Raw genomic sequence first — 19,790 nt, 5'->3', positions numbered from 1 at the left:
CTGTCTGTCTGTGACATATTCTACACATACAGACATTAAAACTGTTGTGAAATGCTAGTATGATGTAGTCCTTTGGCTGAATTTTCACCACTTCTATTGACAAAATTGATGAAGTTCAACTAAATTTGTTAGCTTCAAGTAAATTAGCAAGAATGAAACATTTTACTTGAATGCACAGATGCACAAAATATTTCTACTGCTACATTAAGATAAGTGCCTGCAATTTTTTTTTTTAATGCATGAAAAAGTTGATACACAACTGCATGCTGTGATATTATTTGGGAACATTATTTTAGAAGCTCAAGATCTTTATGAGTCTTTACTGACTCCATACCCCTGGCCTTAACAATGTAGCCAATCACAGGACAGATACAGCCAGCTACGATAGAAAAACATCCTGTGTGAAACAAACACCTGTTGCCCACAGAAACACGTACACATACTGCAAGTCATGAAGCTGACTGTGCTGCTCTGTTCTGCCCTGTTGCTCTCTGTTTCTGGTGAGTTTATTAACAGTTTAAAGTGATTATCTTAACAGGTAATTTAGTCTCATGTTTTTAAAATTAATTCTGTCAGCTGTCAGACATTTCCCACTTGTTTGTGATGAAAGTTTTCCTGTAATACAGAACAGTGTTATTAACGTTTTAAATAAGATAACATTTAGGACTCATTAAGAACCAAAGTGATTTGCTCCAAGACTGTATTGTGAAAGAATGATTAGAATCTGTAATTACAGTGAAATAAAGATATCGTGATTATGATCCACAATCGGTCTGTCAGATCAAACTGATGTCATTCATGTGAGCTGAAGTGAGCAGTTTTGTTTGTTTGTGTTGCTAATTAAAAAAGAAGAAGAAGTAAATACATGTGTTTTGGACCTGTGGCAGAACATAACACCCTAGCTGTGACGGATTTTATTTTTCTCACTAGCAGTTTGATGTTTAACTGGTTTAAGCAGCTGTGCTTATTTGCTAATTGGCCAAACAGCACAGTTTAAATTTGTTAGCACTATCAATACCTGACCATCGTTTATTAGGAATAAAGTTGATTAAAAAAGGGTTTGTTATGTTTTAGTCCAAAATTTTTCAGCTGAGTGTCTTCAGTTTCAACATTGTTTCCTCACTACAGAAGCAAAACACAAACAGCAAGTAAGCGAGTTCAGGTTAGAAGATATTTCATTGTGATGACTTGGGGATAGGTAATGTGTTATGTTAGTGAGGGTTCTCACAAGTATAGCATGGCAAACGTGTGTGTGTGTGTGTGTGTGTGTTTGTGTGTGTAGTCCTGTCCCTGGAGGATGAGACTGTGACTCAGTTTCCAGACAGTGATGAGACAATGATGACTGGAAAATCAGAACAAGAAGCTCTGGCTTACCCAAATGAGGTAAGAGTGGGGTTGGATGATCTGATTCTGTACCGTTATTTCAACTACTGGTTGACAAAAAATAAAATGCTCGGTTTAATTTGAAAACTCATCTTTAACTCGCGCTTTAACAGCCTTGCAACCTATGCTTTGAAAATTCTAGTCTGGTGTTGTTTACAAAAGACCCAAGTTCAGGGTTATAGTGAGCCGCAGAACTGCAGAAAGAATACATAAAGCTATCTCAACGTATTGTATAACTAATAAGTGGGGCACTTCTCACCTCGTCATCGTCCTGAGACAAGCAGCTGCAACTGATGACAACCCCCTGTTTACAAAGTTAGACACTGACACACAAGTTAAATCATCATTGCTAACATAACATCATTAAACACTACAAGGCTTGTCTGTAACGTTACACCTACACCTTGAATTATTGTCAACATTCTAACAAAAGTTGTGAAGGAATATCAATTTGTTAATTTTCATAGGATCATAGTCATAAATTTGTCTATATACTCTGCTCACCCAGGAGGTAGAGTTGCCCTGAGGACACGCTCTGGGTCACAGGTTCCACTGCACAGTGGAAGATTGTTTTTCGGGCAGCTGAAGAGCTAAAGTACTACCTCCCAGACAACCAAGGTCACATTCTGTTCCTCCAGCATCTTAACCTTTACTGTATCCCATACAAGAGATGCACTGGCCTCGATCAAAGTTCATTAAATACTTTAACGTAAGGCATCACATCTCCTGAATCTCCATTTTCACCTAGGTTAATAAGAGGAACCAAACATGAATCAACAATTTCAAATAAGATAATAAAAAAAACTGTACCGCTAAGCTAAATCCCTAAGTGTTTGATCATTAATCTTGTGATTGTATGTGTTTGTGTCCAGTTGGGTTGTGAGAAGTATGAAGGAAGAGCCTGCACCAAGCAGTATGATCCAATATGTGGCAGTGATGGAAACACCTATGGCACAGAGTGTGTTCTCTGCCAGCAGAACAGGCATGTAACACACACACACACACACACACACAGATGCACACAAAAACACACATATTGCCAACCTTTGCAAGCTTGTTTCTGAGTCTGCTCTTTCAGTTTACTCTAGCTGTTTTGGCAGCTTTTGAGCACTTGCAATCCTAAGAAGTCAGTTGCATGCCAATTTGGATAAAGGGACAACAATACATCAACATCCAGCCATCAGAGTTATGTTTTCAGAGTGAAAGGTCCCCCTGTTAATCAGAATGACAGTTCTTATGACCTGTCCTGTCCGATCAGAGGACTGAGATCCGCGCACCACATTACGCACCCAAAGACGCACCATAGCGCTCGTCCTCCTCCAGTTAAATAGAGCATTTTGCTCATATGCAGTCAAACAGAGTTGTTGTCATCATCTTTATTGATTATTGATCACTATCAAAGGCAAAGTCCATGTGGAAAGATAGGACTGTCAGTAGCTGTGCTGGGTTGCTTGTATCCATGGTGCCTCCAGCTGATCAATGAGAAGAAGGCAAAATCCGTGCGCACAGATTGTGAATCTGAGAGCCCGGATTTACAAAACCATGTGCATGGATTGTGAATGTCAGAGCCATGTGAGGATTTACAAATCCATTCCCATGGATTTCCACATCCGGGTTTTATTTTCTACCATGTGACCCTAGAGGGGCTCTATATGCACTAGGTGCATAGCCAGTAATGGGCCATGTAAGAAAAGAAATAAAGTCATGTAAGAAAAGAAATAAATATAAACTTTATTGTTAACTTGTGTGTGTTTAATTTGTCCTCTGATTAAAATGGAACTGTTAAAATAAGTTGAAGGAAACCTCAGATCCGGAATGGGTCTATTGGTTGGTTGCTGTGGTTCCGTCCAGCCTCTCTGGGCTGCCCTCAGCCAGCTAGCTAGCTGACTTTAAAGCTGATGTAGCGTTATTGCCCCAACAATGGCTAAACCAAGTTCTTTGATGAGTTATTTTTAAAAAGCCAGAGTTGAGAGAAAAGGGTTTGTGGACTGGAAGCACCTGCGTCAGGCAAGCGAAAAACACCAGACTAGCAAGCCAAACTCTGTTTCACTGGACAAGTTTCAAAACTACCGGGCCAACCAAACTGCAGGCCAAACTGAGATGACCAATAGCCGGATGAGTAGATGCCTATATTATTGTTGTAGAGTCAAAAATGAGCAAATGACAATGATTTACAAAACTGCTTCTGTCTGCTGTCTTCCAGAAATGTAGGCTCAAAACTAGAAAAATTGGATTTCCTGCGAAATACAGTGTGAATGCTTACAGCTGAATTTAGACTGAAAACAAAGCTGAAAAGGCAGAAATGTGAAAAATAATTGCCTGAAAAGTCATAAAACTAATGCATTGCACTACACTATTGAAAAAACCCTCATGTTAAACTACTTTAGCTTAAGAAGGTAAGAAATGAAAAAACATTGCTAGAAAAGCTGAGCGGTAACTGTAATACTGTCATAGCTGGAAGTTCAAATGAAGTACCTGGAAAGGCTTAATATTGTCATAAAGGAAAGAAGAATACGTTTTTTTAAAAAAGTTTAGTATTTGAAAAGGCATAACAGGATAAAGGAAGAAAGGCTCTCTTTGCTTAACGGCTGATAAATCTAAAAACTTAAGTCCAATTGCTGAAGTAGCATCAGTAGTACCTGAAACAGTGGTAAGAATAGTAGTAGTAGTTGTAGCATCACTAGTAATATAAGTAGCAGCAGTATTAGAAGGAATATTATGTGTAGCGATAGTTGTAGTAGCATAAGCTGTAACAGTAAAAGTAGTATTCGTCGTAGTAGCCTATTAGTATTCAAAGTATTGGTGGTAGTATTAGTAGTAAAAGTTGTAATAGTAATATCAGTCAAAGTATTTGTAGTAGGAGTATTAGCAGCAATGGTACTAGTAAGTCTACTAACTAAGCTTGAATACCACCATCTATCCCATTGGGCCCACTTGGTTTCACTCAGTTTCTGCACTACTACTACTAGTAGTAGTAGTAGGACAAGTAGTAGAAGTGGTCATGGTAGTAGTAGTAGAAGTAGCAGTGGTAGTACTACAAGTAGTTCTAGTAGTTTATGTAGTAGTATTAGTAGTACAAGTAGTATAAGTAGTTGAAGTACAAGTAGTAGTAGTTATTGTAGTACATATAGTAGTAGTAGTAGTCGTAGTGCTAGTACAAGCAGTAGCAGTAAAAGTAGCAGTAGTAGTAGTCATAGGACAAGTAGTACTAGTAGTAAAAGTAGTAGTAGTAGTAGAAGTGGTAGTAGTAGTACAAGTAGTGGTAGTAGTAGTAGTAGTAGTAGTACAAGTACAAGTGGCAGTAGTAGTAGTCGTAATACAAGTAGTACTAGTAATAAAAGTATTATATTTAATAGAAGTTGTAGTAATAGCACAAAAGATAGTAGTTGTAGTAGTTGTAGTAGTAATACAAGTAGTAGTAGTAGTAGTAGTAGTAGTAGTAGTAGTCCTTGTAGTAGTAGGACAGAGTGTGAGAAAGAGAGACAGACAGAGAGAGAGAAAGAGTTTAAACCTGAAGCAGATCAAGGTTTGAATTTATTAACAGTTACAGTCAACAGTAAAAGCGTAACATCAGTCCACCAATCAGAAGAGAGGAACACTCTGTGTAAGGCTTGAAATGGCTGTGTCATTGAGAGAGAAATGGGGAGAAAACTCCTTTTAAAGAATGCAGAAAAGTGCTGCTATTACTACTGCTATTGGTTATATTTTTACATTTTGAGTAGATGATCACATTTATGTAGAGTTTGTTTTTGTAAAAATGAGGAAATTACAGCGATTTAGAAAATGGGGACTGTCTGCTTTCGACCAGAAAGTTTGGCTCAAAACATTGGACCTTATGGCAGAATTGGTTGTTTTGTTGTTGCTTGAAAGCTTGTACAGGCAAAAGTGTAAGTCTGTGTGCTTCCATAATTAAATGTCTGTGTAGAGCCAGATCTGGCGTTATGGGCGGGCCCGCCCATCCAGGAATTTGGCCCCCCCATGAGTAATCGGCATTATTATTAGTAAAATCTTTTTTGTTTGTTTGTCTTATTTATTTATTTATTTATTTATTGCAGTTGTGATTTATTATTATCGTTGCTGTTATTGGATGAACTTTCTCAAAATATTTATTTTGTATTCAACTATCTTGCAACATTAGTGTATGGAATATAATTTTATTGTGGGATGAAAGTCTGAAAGAATTGGCTCCGTTTATGATTATGTGGTCTAAGTACACCCTCTGTTGGTGATCTGCTAGACTGGTTTTGAGTTGTGTGAAACAACATGAGTGACGTCAACCTCTGGAGAGTTTTTGCATGTTTTTTTTTTATTATCAGAATCAGAATCAGTATTCCTTTATTGTCCCACAACGGGGAAATTTGTTTGCCACAGCAGCCAAAGGACAGAATATTACAAAAAAACAATAACAATAGCCAAAAATTAACAATACAATTAAAAAGGCTAAGAAATAGAATAGACTTGTTTATACATATAAACATGATATTGTACAAAATTAACAGCAGTGAATTTGTATTTACAATACAAATAATAAATATGGGTATTAAGAAAATTGACCAGATAGTATAGTCGTATTGCACAGTGCAGAGTGCAGAGTGAGGTCTATTGGGAGCAGTGCTGATTGTAGAGTCTGACAGCAGCAGGAAGGAAGGACCTGCGATACCTCTCCTTCACACACTTAGGGTGTATCAGTCTGTTGCTGAAGGAGCTGCCCAGTGCTGTGAAAGTGACCTGCAGGGGGTGGGACTCCTTCACCAGCAGTGATGACAGCTTGTCCATCATCCTGCTTAAGTTAAGTTAATTAAGTTTGACATAATAGCAAATCATTAGAAGAAAGTGGACAATTACACAGGATTCAAAAAATGTTAACTTCTAAACTATGTGGGACACTGGTTATATATAAAATATATATAAAAAAATTTAGATTTTACAAGCCTACTGTAAAAACAGATGACACAGTTGCTATCATTTTCACGCACAATTGTGCGTGTGCATTCTATAAGATGGGTATGAGTGAGGAGGCATATTTCAGTTTTCAGTTTGACGTGAAATTAATTCATGTTTACACTGAATGAAAATGAAAGCCAAACCGTAGATATAATTAAATTGATACACTTTTTGATTGATCACTTCAATTGATCACTTTTAAAAGACTTTTACGGAATGACTGACAGCACATTTTAGTTGTGTGCACTTGTGTGAAAGACAAATACCGTACGTAAACCTATGTGTACTAGTACAAAGTGATCAGAAACTGATTTGCACTGTATTGTTTGGCGTTATGGAAAGCTTGGCATTATTGTCTCCTGTATATAGCCGTGAAACACTTACAATAGTGATAGTATAGGACGCTGACTAAAACATTTAGCTAAACATGTAGGCTGCTGTCACCAACTCAGCTGAGCGAGTGACAGCTCCCTTTCAGGCACAACAAAAGTACAGCAAAAGTCACATGTACAAGGACAGCTAATTGAGAGACTTACCTGAGGTGGACTAAGGAATGATCTATTTTTCCAGGTCTTGTAGTTACTCAGACTTATTGCTCATTAATAAATACAGTTCCACAACTCTCCACACACATTTACAAATAATGTTGCTGCAATATGCACACACACAAGCCAAACCAAATGGAATGTTATGTTTTTTTTTTCCTACAGCCAACAGATGAAGAATGTGAAAGTGGCAAGCAAAGGGCCATGTCCTCCTTAACCAACTCTGGTGTGCAGTGACACACACGCACACACTTCTCACTGTGTAAGAAGCTGGTGATATGCATTCCCTGTAACATGCCTTCTCAATAAACTTACAAACTGCAACTTTTCTCTTGTGTTATTGCATTTAGAATTGAAAAGCCTCTCTGTGAGTCCAGTGTTGTCAGTTAAGTCAATTCTATTACTCAAACAAGTGTAAGTTCATCTGTAATTTGTTAGTTAAAAACATAGTATGATAATGTGTTTCTGTCAACGGGAAGCAGAACAGTACAGCATTGAGTTGGGGTATCACATGTCAGGCCTAGAATATTCTGCAGGATGAGCCAATGGGGTGTAAACCTAGGGCTTGGCAGGAGGAATGACTGGTCTACTGCTGCAACATTAGTCTCATTAAGGTAAATGGAAATCTATGTATGCATGATATGATATTGTTGTTGTTGTTAAATGTTTGTTTTCTCTTGCAGGAATTCAGGAGAATAACTACAATTTCCCTGGAGCAAACCTTCATGTACAAACTTGACCACTACACACTAAAACTTATTGCTCTGATGAAGGCCATAGGAGGTGTTGTGGCTCAAAACATTGGAACTTGTGGCAGAATTGGTGGTTTTGTTGTTGCTTGAAAGCTTGTACAGGCAAAAGTGTAATTAAATGCCTGTGTAGAGCCAGATCCACCCATCCAGGAATTTGGCCCCTTCAGGAGAAATCGGCATTATTATTAGTAAAATCTTTTTTGTTTCTTTGTTTGTTTTATTAATTAATTAATTAATTAATTAATTAATTAATTAATTAATTAATTAATTAATTTATTTGCAGTTGTGATTTATAATTATCGTTGTTGTTATTGGATGTACTTTATCAAAATATTTATTTTGTATTCAACTATCTTGCAACATTAGTTTATGGAATATAATTTTATTGTGGGATGAAAGTCTGAAAGAATTGGCTCCGTTTATGTGGTCTAAGTACACTCTCTGCTGGTGATCTGTTCGACTGGTTTTGAGTTGTGTTAAACAACGTGAGTGACGTCAACCTCTGGAGAGTTTTTGCATGTTTTTTTTAATTAAGTTTGACATAATAGCAAATCATTAGAAGAAAGTGGACAGTTACATTTAATAGAAAATGTAGACACCAAAACGTATTGCTCTGATGAAGGCCATAGGAGGTGTTGTGGGGACCAAGCTCAGTCCATTCCTGAACAAACTTAGTCAGGTGTGTAGGGCAGCAAGAGGTTGTTCTTTCTCTCTCTCTCTTTCTTTCAGTTCAGTGCAACATACTATACTCCAACATTAGCCTACATTAGTATGTTTTACCAGTAAGATTCAAGTTTTAAGGCCTGCTCATAATTCAGGTATAATATTCAAGCACACTGCAAATTTTTGTTTAATTTTTGGTTTCTGAAGTTTACAGCCTGCCATGCTGTTGAATTACCCTGTGTACGATGACACAACTAAAATAACAAGAGCTGAGTTCTTATGTTTTTTTTATTTTATTTTTGTAAGCTTCTGTTCTATCCTGTTACTCTAACGCACACTGACTTACAAAAAAAAACTGTGCGACTTGAAGAATCTTCGTCACCTCAGTGGACTGATTCAAAGCTTCAACTTTCAGGGGTAAGCAGTACAGGTGTTTGTGTTTGTTCAAAATTGTGCTTGTTCTACATTTTTTTGTAGGGAGACGGACGTACTGTCTCTCTTTCACACACATGCAAAGTGCCCCATGCAATAAAGTATACAGCACAAAACCTTGGACTATGTAGCTTCTTGGCTCCATGTGCTCAAATTGCTGCTCCTTGCACACGTACGCTTTTGTGTTCTGATTTGACAGTTCATTGTGTATGACTAATGGTTCAGTATTGACACCATATTTATCTGTTCACAGAACCAAAGCACTAAGATGAGACTTGAATCTTTTATCCGCAGCCTGTGACGACCATAGGCCTTAGGCCAGTATCTGTTGTCCCTTTCCTGCCTGTGCTCCTCTTTTCAGGTTCTCCCAGGTATGGCACCACCCACCTCGTTGAGGGATTGATGTCACCTGAGCCTTTATAAGCCAGGTGATTCCAAGATGGCTCCCTCTCTCCCTCCTGGAAGGGTGGTGCCTGCTTGGGCACTCCATTTGGTATTGTTTAGGTTGTGATTATGTTTAGTTAGCCTTTAGTTTGCTTCTGTTAAGTTATCTTTAATAAATTATTTGATTTACTTAAGTGGTTACTGTGTGGACCTCCCTTCTTTGTTGTGCTTCTGACTGAGCCGGGCATAACAAGCAGGGGCTCGTCCAATTTTGAACCGGAAACATGTCAATCTTTTGAGTGAGTTTGAGCGATGTAATGGTGTTGGGAGGCCCACAGTGACAGTTTTCTGGTGGTAAGTTGAGCATGTAGGGGTTGAGGCAGTGTAGTTCTTTATGCTGTTAAGTTGCGTATAAGCTGGGTGTCCAAGGAGAACGATGAGTGTGGGTTATGCAATATACAGCTATGGGGATGATTGTAGCTCGATAGCTGTGCCATATGTGCTGTCTGGCTGGAGCATTTATTGTTTCCCCCAGATAGGCTGTAGCAGCAGTCATCTCACAAGGAGAGGTTGTTTTGGGGCCGTTTGTTACTTTGGTGTGTTGTCCGTGCGGCTAGTAGCATTTGGCTTGGGAGCACCCCGAAATATTGGCTGGGGCAGGTTGTGTCCCCCAATACAGACGGTTTGTAGGTGCATAAATACCCACCGCCAGTACTCACATGAAGACAAGGGTGCAGTTAGTCAGTTTGGGCTAGGCAGTTAGGAGGGAGCGCTCCATAATCACTCAATCTCCAGCAGGCAGATCTAGTGAAGTTGCTCAATTCTCATTTGTCTCTCTTCTCACATACACCTTCACGCACCAACCTGATTGAGCATGACATAGATGTGGGGGATGCTCAACCAGTGAGACAGCGATCTTAACGGCTGCACATAGGGAAGCGCAAGCGGATGGAAAAGGAGGTTGAGTATATGTTAGAGCAGGGAATAACAGGGCCAGCATGCTTTAGCTGGGCCTCTCCATGTCTGTTGGCAGATAAGGCTGATGGGTCAGATAGATTTTGCAAAGATTTTAGCAAGGTTAATGCTTTCACCAAACCAGACTGTTATCCAATGCCTCATATGGAGGACTGCATTGATCAGGTGGGGAGTGCAAAATTTGTGACGAAGCTAGACCTTTTGAAAGGGTATTGGCAGGTGCCACTAACAGCAAACAGGAAATTTTATCTTTCATTACACCATGGGGGTTGTTTTCCTATTCTGTAATGCCTTTTGGACTGAGAAATTCTTCATCAATATTTCAGCGCCTTATGAATGCCTTATTGGCTGGTCTAACGGGGTGTGCAGCTTATTTGGATGATGATGTGGTGTTCAGTGACACATGGGATGCTCATGTTCAATGTTTGCAGGCAGTGTTTGACCGGTTGGCAGAAGCAAATTTGACAAAGGTGTTTATTCTGCTCTGATAAAGTCACTCTGATTCAAGCAACTCTAATTTTGTTTCTTTCTTTGTGTTGTCTTTTTTTTTTTTTTTGTAAACGGGGTGCTGGAGGGCAGCCACAGTGAGGCCACTAAACGAGCAACCCGCAGCTCTGATTAATATGATCACAAGACTACATGCGACAAGCTATCCATTTCAGTCAAATCAGTTGGATTTGACAGTTACTGTGCCAGTGAAGAGAGTGTCCTCGCTCCCCTCTCACTGCATGTACTGTTCTCACATCTTTTGTTTTAAGTCAGCGGAGTGCTCTCGCTCAGTCTGACTTTATCTGGCTGTAGCATCTGGTGTTGTCACTATGATGAATTCCCATAACTGTGCGACATGTATGGCTCCTCTTCAATCTGAAAGTGAAACTCTTGCCAAAATGCAACCTAGGCTTTTTTTGTGAAGGAACCCGAGTCAAACCTTTGTGTAAAAGCATAATTACGACGAAAAAGCCACTTTTAAGATTTACCGTATTTTCGTTTTCGGGTCAAAATCATTTTCAATTGCGTGCTCGGGGCAACATTACGGTAGCATCAAAATTGCTATTTTTAAAACACTAAGAAGACTCGACACAACATGAAACTAGCTGCTAGCGTGAGTTGTTCAAAAACCTTCTTTTTAGTAAACTGTGTACACAAATGATGTTCTCGTTTCTCGATGTACCCTGGTGATACTACGAGCAAAGTTTCATGTTGTGTCGAATCTTCTTTGTGTTTTAAAAATAGCGATTTTGATGCTACCATAACGTTGCCCCGAGCACGCAATTGAAAGTCGGAGCCAGCACCTCCTAGTGCTTTTTTCAGGCGCACTTCGGCCCGTGCTACCTTTTCTGTTCCTCCTTCTGAGGAATATCTAAAGGAGCTGCATGCGTGTTGAAGGATATTAAGGCGCTCTCCCGCCTGACATCTGACGCACAGACTCTCGCAGCCATGCAGGAATGCGGCAAAATTTGACCTTGGCTGCATGCCAGCTATTGAGCCAACCATAGCTTCCCTAATAGTTTCTCCTGATGAGGCTCTGACGCCGGATGCCGGGTGTCCTCGACCCCAATGGCGGGTCACAGATTACCTCCTCTCTAAGGCGTATGATGCAGGGGTGCACATAGCCCATATCGGTGACTCCCTCTCTCACCTAATGCTTGCCTTCTCAGCTTCCTTGCAGTTGCTTCCTGCAGTTGACACATCCTCCGTTAGTGATGCTTCATTGCAGGCTTTTGCTCTTATGTCGAGGGAACTTGGGAGTTTAATGTCCACTTTGGTTCAGGCTTGCCACCAGGTTTGGCTCACACTGTCACCCTAGTCTGAGACATGTTGGCGGACCCTCCGTGCTGTACCAGTGGAGCCAGGAGAGCTCTTTGACTCAGCTGGAGCAGATGGTTCAGGCTAACCAGACCAGACAGCAGTTTTCGGGTCTGTGCAGGGACATGCCAACCCCTAGTAGGCCTAGGGGTTCCACATCTGCTCCCCGAGGATGCTCCCAGCCACCGGCTCACCCCATCAGCCATCAGCCCCCCCCCCCCCCAAAGCCTAGGGGGCCATGGATTGAGGCCTCAGGCTGGCAGTTAGTTATTTCTCCTGGCAACAGCTCTGCTACTGGGCAGCCTGCACATCAGACCCTTGGGTGGTGTCCTCCTTAACCCCAGGCTACAGGCTTCAATTCCAACGCTGGCCCCCAGCCTCCAGCCATGTCAAAATGACCATCATTACCAATCCAGGAAACATCATAGCCCTGACCCAGGAGTTATCTGCCTTCCTGGCCAAAGGTGCCATCAGTGGACCCCTGTCACAACCCAGGGGGTTCTACTCGACCTATTTCCTTGTAAAAAAGAAAGATGGCGGACATTGCCCAATACTGGACCTGAGAGAACTCAACAAGTTCCTAAAGGTCTTACCATTTCACATGCTGAGCACAGCAGAGGTCCCTTGTGCAGTTGCCGAGGGGGAATGGTTCACATCCATAGATTTGAAGGATGCTTATTTTCATGTGCCGATTATACCTCAGCACAGACAGTTTCTTCGTTTTGCCTTCCAGGGCTGCCATATTCAGTTCAGGGTGCTCCCATTGGGACCAGGTGTGTCGCAGCAGCCCTCTCGCCCCTGCAGTCCCAGGGCATGAAAGTCCTGTCGTATCTAGATGATTGGCCAATTTGTGCTCCATCCTGGCTTCAAGCGACACAGGACACGGATTGCCTTCTTTTGCATGTGGCCCGGTTGGGCCTCAATGTGAACCTGGGGAAGAGCTCTCTGGACCCCTCTCAGAGCACAAGGTTCATTGGTGTGGCTCTGAACTCTGTTACTATGAGGGCCTGCCAGTCGCTTCAGTACATGGAAGACATCCTCCACCCCTTCTTCCAACGGGGCAAGGCTTTGTCCTACGGTCAGTTTCTTTGCCTCTTGGGCAAACTGACAGCGGCCTCGGCTGTCATTCCATTGGGCTTACTGACATTGCACCCCCTGCAAAGGTGGCTGATTGGCTTCCACTTAGATCCAAAGCGGCACAGGCACAAGAAGCTCAGGGTGTCACGGCAGTGCCTCCTTGCTCTGTCCCCATGGGGGGAGAGGTTGCTTCTCTTAAGAGGTGTGCCCATGGGCTTCGTTTCATCAAGAGATTGCAGATGCCTGCTTCTCAGGATGGGGTGCAGTATGGCACAACAGGATGGCTCAGGGGGCAGTGGTCTGCCCAGGATGGCACAGAGCACATCAATCTGCTGGAGCTACGGGATGTGCACCTAGCACTCAGGTGCTTCCTGCCATTTCTGAAGGGGAAGCATGTGCTTGTCCGTGCTGACAACACCTTCCACATAAGCCACCGGGGGGACCAGATTGCTGCAGGTATTGCAGAGCATCTGGTGTCTCTTCGACAGGCCAGAGGCAGATCTCTTTGAATCAGAGACGCCAACCCATTGCCCCCTCTGGTATTCCCTGACAGAGAGCACCGGCCCTGTGCCAGGATGCTCTGGCTCACGAGTGGCCAGAATGTCTTCTCTACGCCTTTCCTCCATTGCCCCTGATTTTGCCAACACTGCACAGGGTGCTTCATTGGGGTCACAGGCTTCTTCTGGTGGCCCCCTTCTGACCAGCCAGGACTTGGTTTTCACTGCTGCATCAACTCCGCTGTGGCATGCCCTGGCGCCTCCGGGCAGGCAGGATCTCCTGTCTCAGCCGGGGTTGTTGGGTGTGGCATCCCGACCCTTGTTGCCTTCAGCTGTGGGTGTGGCACCTGGAGGGCCCGACCCACTGCTGAGCCAGTGCAAAGAGCCAGTCAAAGCCACTATTCTAAATGCCAGGGCACCGTCCACTTGCGTGCAGTGCAAAAAACAGGTGGAGGTTGTCCTCTGACTGGTGTGCAGTTCAGAAAGAAGACCCACTACAGTGCTCTGTGCCTACGGTCCTTGAGTTTCTGCAATCCCACCTGGACCAGGGCCAATCTCAATCTACCCTGATGCCATTTCTTCGCAGCATGTTAAGGTTGATAATGGCAAAATAGGGAGCCCACAAGTTGGTGTCCCTCTTTTTGAAGAGGGCCCTGAGATTACAGCCCCCATGTGCCCCATGGGCTCCTGTATGGGATCTGCCCCTTGTGATGGACCCCCTATGCTGGCCTCCCTTTGAACCCTTAGCACAGGCAGAGCTCAATTGGCTGTCTGTCAAAACAGCATTTCTCCTTGCCATCACTTCAGCAAAGCGTGTTGGAGAGATGCATGCCTTGTCTGTGAGTGATTCCTGTCTGAGGTGGAACCCAGGTGGCTCGGGTGTCACTCTGTGGCCAAACACAGCATTCCTCCCTTAGATGCTGGCGCGCTCGCACCTCAATCAGCCTATCCAGCTTGGACAGTTTGACCCCCCGTCAGGAGAAGACAAGTCAAGACTTGTATGCCCAGTACGTGCCCTAAGAGCTTATGTGCAAGCTACCACATGCAAATGGCAGTCGAAACAGCTCTTTGTCTGTTACGGTGGTGCTAAGACAGGTTGCACTCTCCAAACAGCGCATGTCCCATTGGGTAGTGGATGCCATCGCTTACGTTTACAGCACGATGGGCCATGCTGTACCATCTGGGGTCAAATGTCACTCTACTGGGATTGTCTCCACATCATGGGCAATCCTGAGAGGCGGCCTCATGGGCATCATCCAGCATTTTTTCCAGATACTACAGAGTGAATGTGGTGTCCACCCATCCATTGGGTGTAGTTCTTCAACCGCTCCTCTGCTTCTTCCTCATGAGGTGGGTACTCAGATTCCTTGCGACGCTGCTGCCATAAGTCATTCAGTGATAAGTACTGCCTCTGGCAGTCAGGAGGGGTGAGATAGAACAAAGGTTACGAATGTAACCATGGTTCTATGAAACTGGATGAACCTTCCCAGTCACTCGGAATCTGGTGAAGACTCTGTGGAACTGATCTGACTGAGTTCTGATCTGAGTATTATTTGGGTGAACCAACCTTTAAAACTATATTAAAAAAAAATAGTCAAAGTATTATTTGGGTGAACCTTTCAAATTATACACAATAAGTCACAAAGTATTATTTAGGTGGAATAAACCTTCCAAACTAAAAAATATTAAACTAGGGTTCTGAAAATGTGTTCCAGAAAGTGTAGCCTCCTCTATGGTAGGGGGCACTGTGGTGAAAAACTAGGGTCCTGAAATTGCGGAAGGGGTGAAATACATTACCAAGACGAAAGAATCTTTGCAAAAGACACACTCCAAAATAGAGGCAAACATCGCCGAACTAGAAGACAGGTCCCGCAGAGACAATATACGCATCATTAACCTTCCAGAAAAAGTTGAAGGGTGATGAGGGCACTTCGCATAGAACCAGAGTGCAGCACCAGCCAGTCTTTCTGATCTGTAAAATGCTATGGTACATGGATTGCGACCACATCCTGAAGGCAGCCAGAGGCTCCCGGGTGGAGGTTAACGGCAGAGAAATCCGCTTTGCAGCGGATTACAGCAACTACACCATTCTACGGCAGCGCTTATTTTCCCAGGTGATGGAGTCAGCGAGGAAGCTCGAGTACACGCCATTTCTGATTTACCCGGCCAAGTTAAAGCTGTCCCGCGGATCTGAAGTGCACCTCTTCGAGACTCAAAGGGAGGCAGAGGGCTTCCTCAACACTTAAACCCAGCTGACTCATGGTGGAATATGTCAGTTGTTTGTTTTCTTTTTGTTTTGTACGAAGATGGGACTTCACAATGTAACTTGTTAAGAACATTGTTTACAAGCCGAAATATTTTGAGATGTGTTTTTTTCCTGTCACCTGGCCCATAAAGGTATGCTGTTTATTTAACCCTCTGGAGTCGACGGACGCGCCGGCGTGTCCAAATCACATGCCCGATTTAAGCTGACGTAGCAGCAAGACGCAGCCTCGCCGAGTCTCCGTTCCAACTTGTGTCAAACGTGTGGACTTCAACTATATACCAGTTTTGCAAAGTTTTGTTTAAATTTTGTTGATAGGCCAAGTAAAACCAGACTTATGATAAATAATTCATGCCATGCTTTTTCCTGAATATTGTCGTCACGTTTGGTGCGTGTTTGGTGCAGGAAGAAACGGTAAAAATGGACTATTCTCAGGAAAGTGCTCGCAAGCGAAAGTGCTTGCAAGCAAAAAAACATGGCTAAGCCTATTTTTCCTATTGGTGGAAACATGCACCACATCAACCAATCAAAAAATGGCATTTGGTTGCTGAAGAAAAGGGGAAAGTTGTCGGAGTGATGGCAGCAAAAGAGACAGCGATATCGAGCAGCTAGCGATAGCGAGTTTTGAGATGTGAGAGATTTGTGACATTTAGCGTGTTTGGAGTGTATAGTTAGTGTGTAGTGTAGTGTGTTTAGTGTGTAGTGTAGTCGTTTTTTTGTGTTGTGTGTCAAAACACTGAGGTGACTACTGAAAGTCGAGCGGGCAGTGCAGCTCTTCTTTGAGCTGGAAGGAGCTGAGGGAGACGTGGAGCCAGTCTGAGCCAGAGTGAGGACTTTGACGATGAAGTGGGTGATCCATCTTTTGTTTTGGTGACACCATGGAAGTGTCAGGCCTGTGATGTGCCTCTCTGTCATGTGGTGGACAGGAACTGTTTTTTGGAGTGGCACAAATAATTTGTGTGGCATCTTATTGTGAAACCTGGTTGTTTTGTAAATGGTTGTAAATAGTTGTCCAAAAAACGCCTAAGGCATTGCCTGCATTTTTTTTTTTTTTCAATTATATCTTTATTTGGAGTGGACATGTAAATACACCAGCATACCAACAGTGGTAAAAGTAAAAACAAATGTCCTTCCGGTTTTGTTTGTTTTGAGTTCAGAAAAAGCGCATCACCAGCCATCCAGGCATATGAGTCCAAAGAAAGTATAGTCATGGGTCGTGGATCAAATTACGTTCGACCTTGGTAGTCCCCACTTTCCTCTAATAACTTAAATTTCACAGCAGTTGTAATAGAGTTACATCAGTGGATACACGTTATCCTCTTAAAGACAGTGCTGACAATTTGCCTGGGATAAACAGAGCCCGATGAGATTTACATGTTCACTTAGAGAGAACTCTAGCACAACTTACTTGTAGATAGAACAGTATACATGAACTATGTACAGGAACCAGGGTGGTCGTCCGCTGCTGCTGTCATAGAAATAATCATCAATAACCAGTCAGAAATTAAATAAGTAATTTACAAAACAATATTACCAGTGAGATCAAATAAAATTTGCTCTCGTGGGGGTTATGAATAAAATCCAGTTGTTCCAGATTTGGTAAAATTTGTCCTTTTGGATTCTTAATTGATAGGTCAGTTTTTCCATCCTAAAAATCTCTAGAGTAATTCCAATCCAATCATCCAGGGTAGGTTGAATCGGGTTTAACCATCTCCTTGTAATTGTTTTCTTACTTGCCACCAAGAGTAATTGCAGCAGCTTTATCTCGCTCCTGCATTCCAAAAAAAAGACAAGACCCAGGTACAGAACATCAAAACTCAGAGGTATTTGAGTGTTAAAAAACGTGCTTAAGGAAGCCTGGATACCCTTCCAGAAAACATTTAACTTGGGACAGTCCCAGAAGATATGATAGTGGTTAGCAACAGTCGAGCCACATTGTCTCCAGCATGGCATATGTGCACCTTTATACCTCTCCTGATATGGTGTCTTGAAATATCTAATAATATTCTTCCAGCAATGCTCTCTCCAGCTCATGGAGCTGGATGTTGTCCACTGGAAGGACCAGATATTGCCCCACGCCTCCTCAGAAATCTTAATCCCCAATTCCCTTTCCCATTTACCTTTAATGTATAAAGTGTTATTAGCATTGACATGGGAAAGAGCTGTGTACAGCTTTGAGATGGAGTTAGAGAGGGTCATGGTCATGGCATTTTTCAGAATGTGGTAAAATTCTGATTCAACATCTGAAAGGTCAGACAATTTACATTCATGATCAATATATGATCATAATTGTCCAAATGACACCTTAGACCCTTATCCGCTATTACAGCTTGGATGGGGAATTGATTTGACAGATTGGACTCCAGCTCCTTCCACCTAGCTATATATGTTTCATTACACCAGTATAAAAGGGGAGCTATTTGTGCAGCATAATAATAATTCCTTAGACAAGGGAGACCCAACCCTCCACTTTCCTCGGTGAGTTGAAGGGTGGCATATTTAATCCTTGGTTTCCGGCCCTGCCAAATAAATCTGGAAATCCATTTGTCCCATTCCCTGAATTGATTTTCACTCACCTCTATAGGCAAGTTTCTAAAAAGGTAAAGTAGTCGGGGGAGCATATTCATCTTAACTGCACTTATCCTAGAACTAAGGCTCAAGAAGGGGACCAGATTCCATCTGTGTAAATCAGCTTTTATACTCGAGGATAGTGGCTCATAGTTTGCCCGGAAGAGCCCTGAGAGGTCCCCAGTCAGATGTATCCCCAAATATTTAATATTCTCATTTTTCCAATTTACCTTAAATTTCTTACGTAAAGTCACAGGAGCTGCATAATTAAGTGTCATCACCTAAGTTTTTGAAATGTTGACTTTGTTGCCAGATAACTTCCCAAAATCAATCAAAGTAGACATCAATTCACTGAACGACCTCTCTGGCTCCCCCAGGCAGACCAGCACATCATCAGCGAACATTGCTACCTTATGTTCAACTCCTGACAGTGCAATACCCTTAATATTTTGATTTTGTCTTATTGATTTTGAGATTGCGCAATCCTGTCTGCACCCACATTTCAGAATAAAGGCCTCAGATAGATCACCATTGACCTTGATTCGGGCTGAGGGTCTATCATATAGCGCCTGAATTACTCTGATAAACTTATCCTGAAAACCAAACTTCCCCAGCACCTTGTACAAGAAAGCCCATCTGACAGAGTCGAAAGCTTTCTCAGCATCCAGACTCCCTTTAATTGATTGAGTTTTGTCCTTTTGTATTTGACTTAAGATGTGTAATATTCTTCTGATGTTATCAGTCATTTGTCTATGATGAATAAAACCAGTCTGGTCTAAATTAATGTCAGGCAACAGCTTCTCCAGTCTACGGGCAAAAATAGAGGTAAACAGTTTATTATCTAAGTTGAGGACACTGATCGGTCGATAATTCCCACATTCTCGTCTATCTTTCCCCTCTTTCGGGATAACTGAGATCATTGCCTCCCTCCAAGAGGGCGGGATTTCTCCCTCCTGTAGGATGTAGTTAAATGTCATTAGTAATAGTGGAACTAGTTCTGTCCTTAGGCTGCGATATCACTGACAATTGTACCCGTCCGGCCCAACTGCCTTTTCTTATTTTAGTCTGGTGATAGCTGCATTAATTTCCTCCACTGAGATTGGTTTTATTAAATTCTCATTTTGAAAGTCTGATAGTGATGGTAAGTCTAGAGAGCCAAGAAAGGCATCAATGGCATTGCCTGCATTTTAATGTAAATAGTTGTATATAACTTTGTAAATTTCAAAAACGGATGTACAAATTTAGCATTTTATATTTGCATTCTAAATTATAAAAATGGTTCGTTAAACATGTTTGTGGTTTTCACAGTAAAAAAATCTAACTTTTTCCTACTCGGATTTTATGTTTTTTGAGTGATTTTAGGTCCAGTGTGTTAATACAGTATGTCAAAATGAAATAATAACTGTAAAGTCACACATGTGAGGTTGTGCTGAAAAAAATGACACCAAACAAGGCAAGGTAAACAGTTTTAAGGTGAAATATAAAGGTAAAATCAAAAGTA

General features: G+C 42.1%; 1 protein-coding gene across 1 annotated transcript; it reads left to right on the top strand.

The window, feature by feature from the left end:
- The first annotated feature begins 414 nt into the window (after nt 1-414).
- LOC141012762 (pancreatic secretory trypsin inhibitor-like) lies at nt 415-7,196 on the top strand. Its single transcript, XM_073486279.1, has 4 exons — nt 415-500; nt 1,283-1,383; nt 2,256-2,365; nt 7,038-7,196. The coding sequence occupies exons 1-4, from the start codon at nt 452-454 to the stop codon at nt 7,087-7,089; spliced, it is 312 nt and encodes a 103-aa protein (XP_073342380.1). The 5' UTR covers nt 415-451; the 3' UTR covers nt 7,090-7,196.
- The last annotated feature ends 12,594 nt before the right edge of the window (nt 7,197-19,790 follow it).

This window comes from Pagrus major, chromosome 18, assembly GCF_040436345.1.
Source record: "Pagrus major chromosome 18, Pma_NU_1.0".
Lineage (NCBI taxonomy): Eukaryota > Metazoa > Chordata > Actinopteri > Spariformes > Sparidae > Pagrus > Pagrus major.
This window is presented reverse-complemented; position numbering and strand designations above follow the sequence as displayed.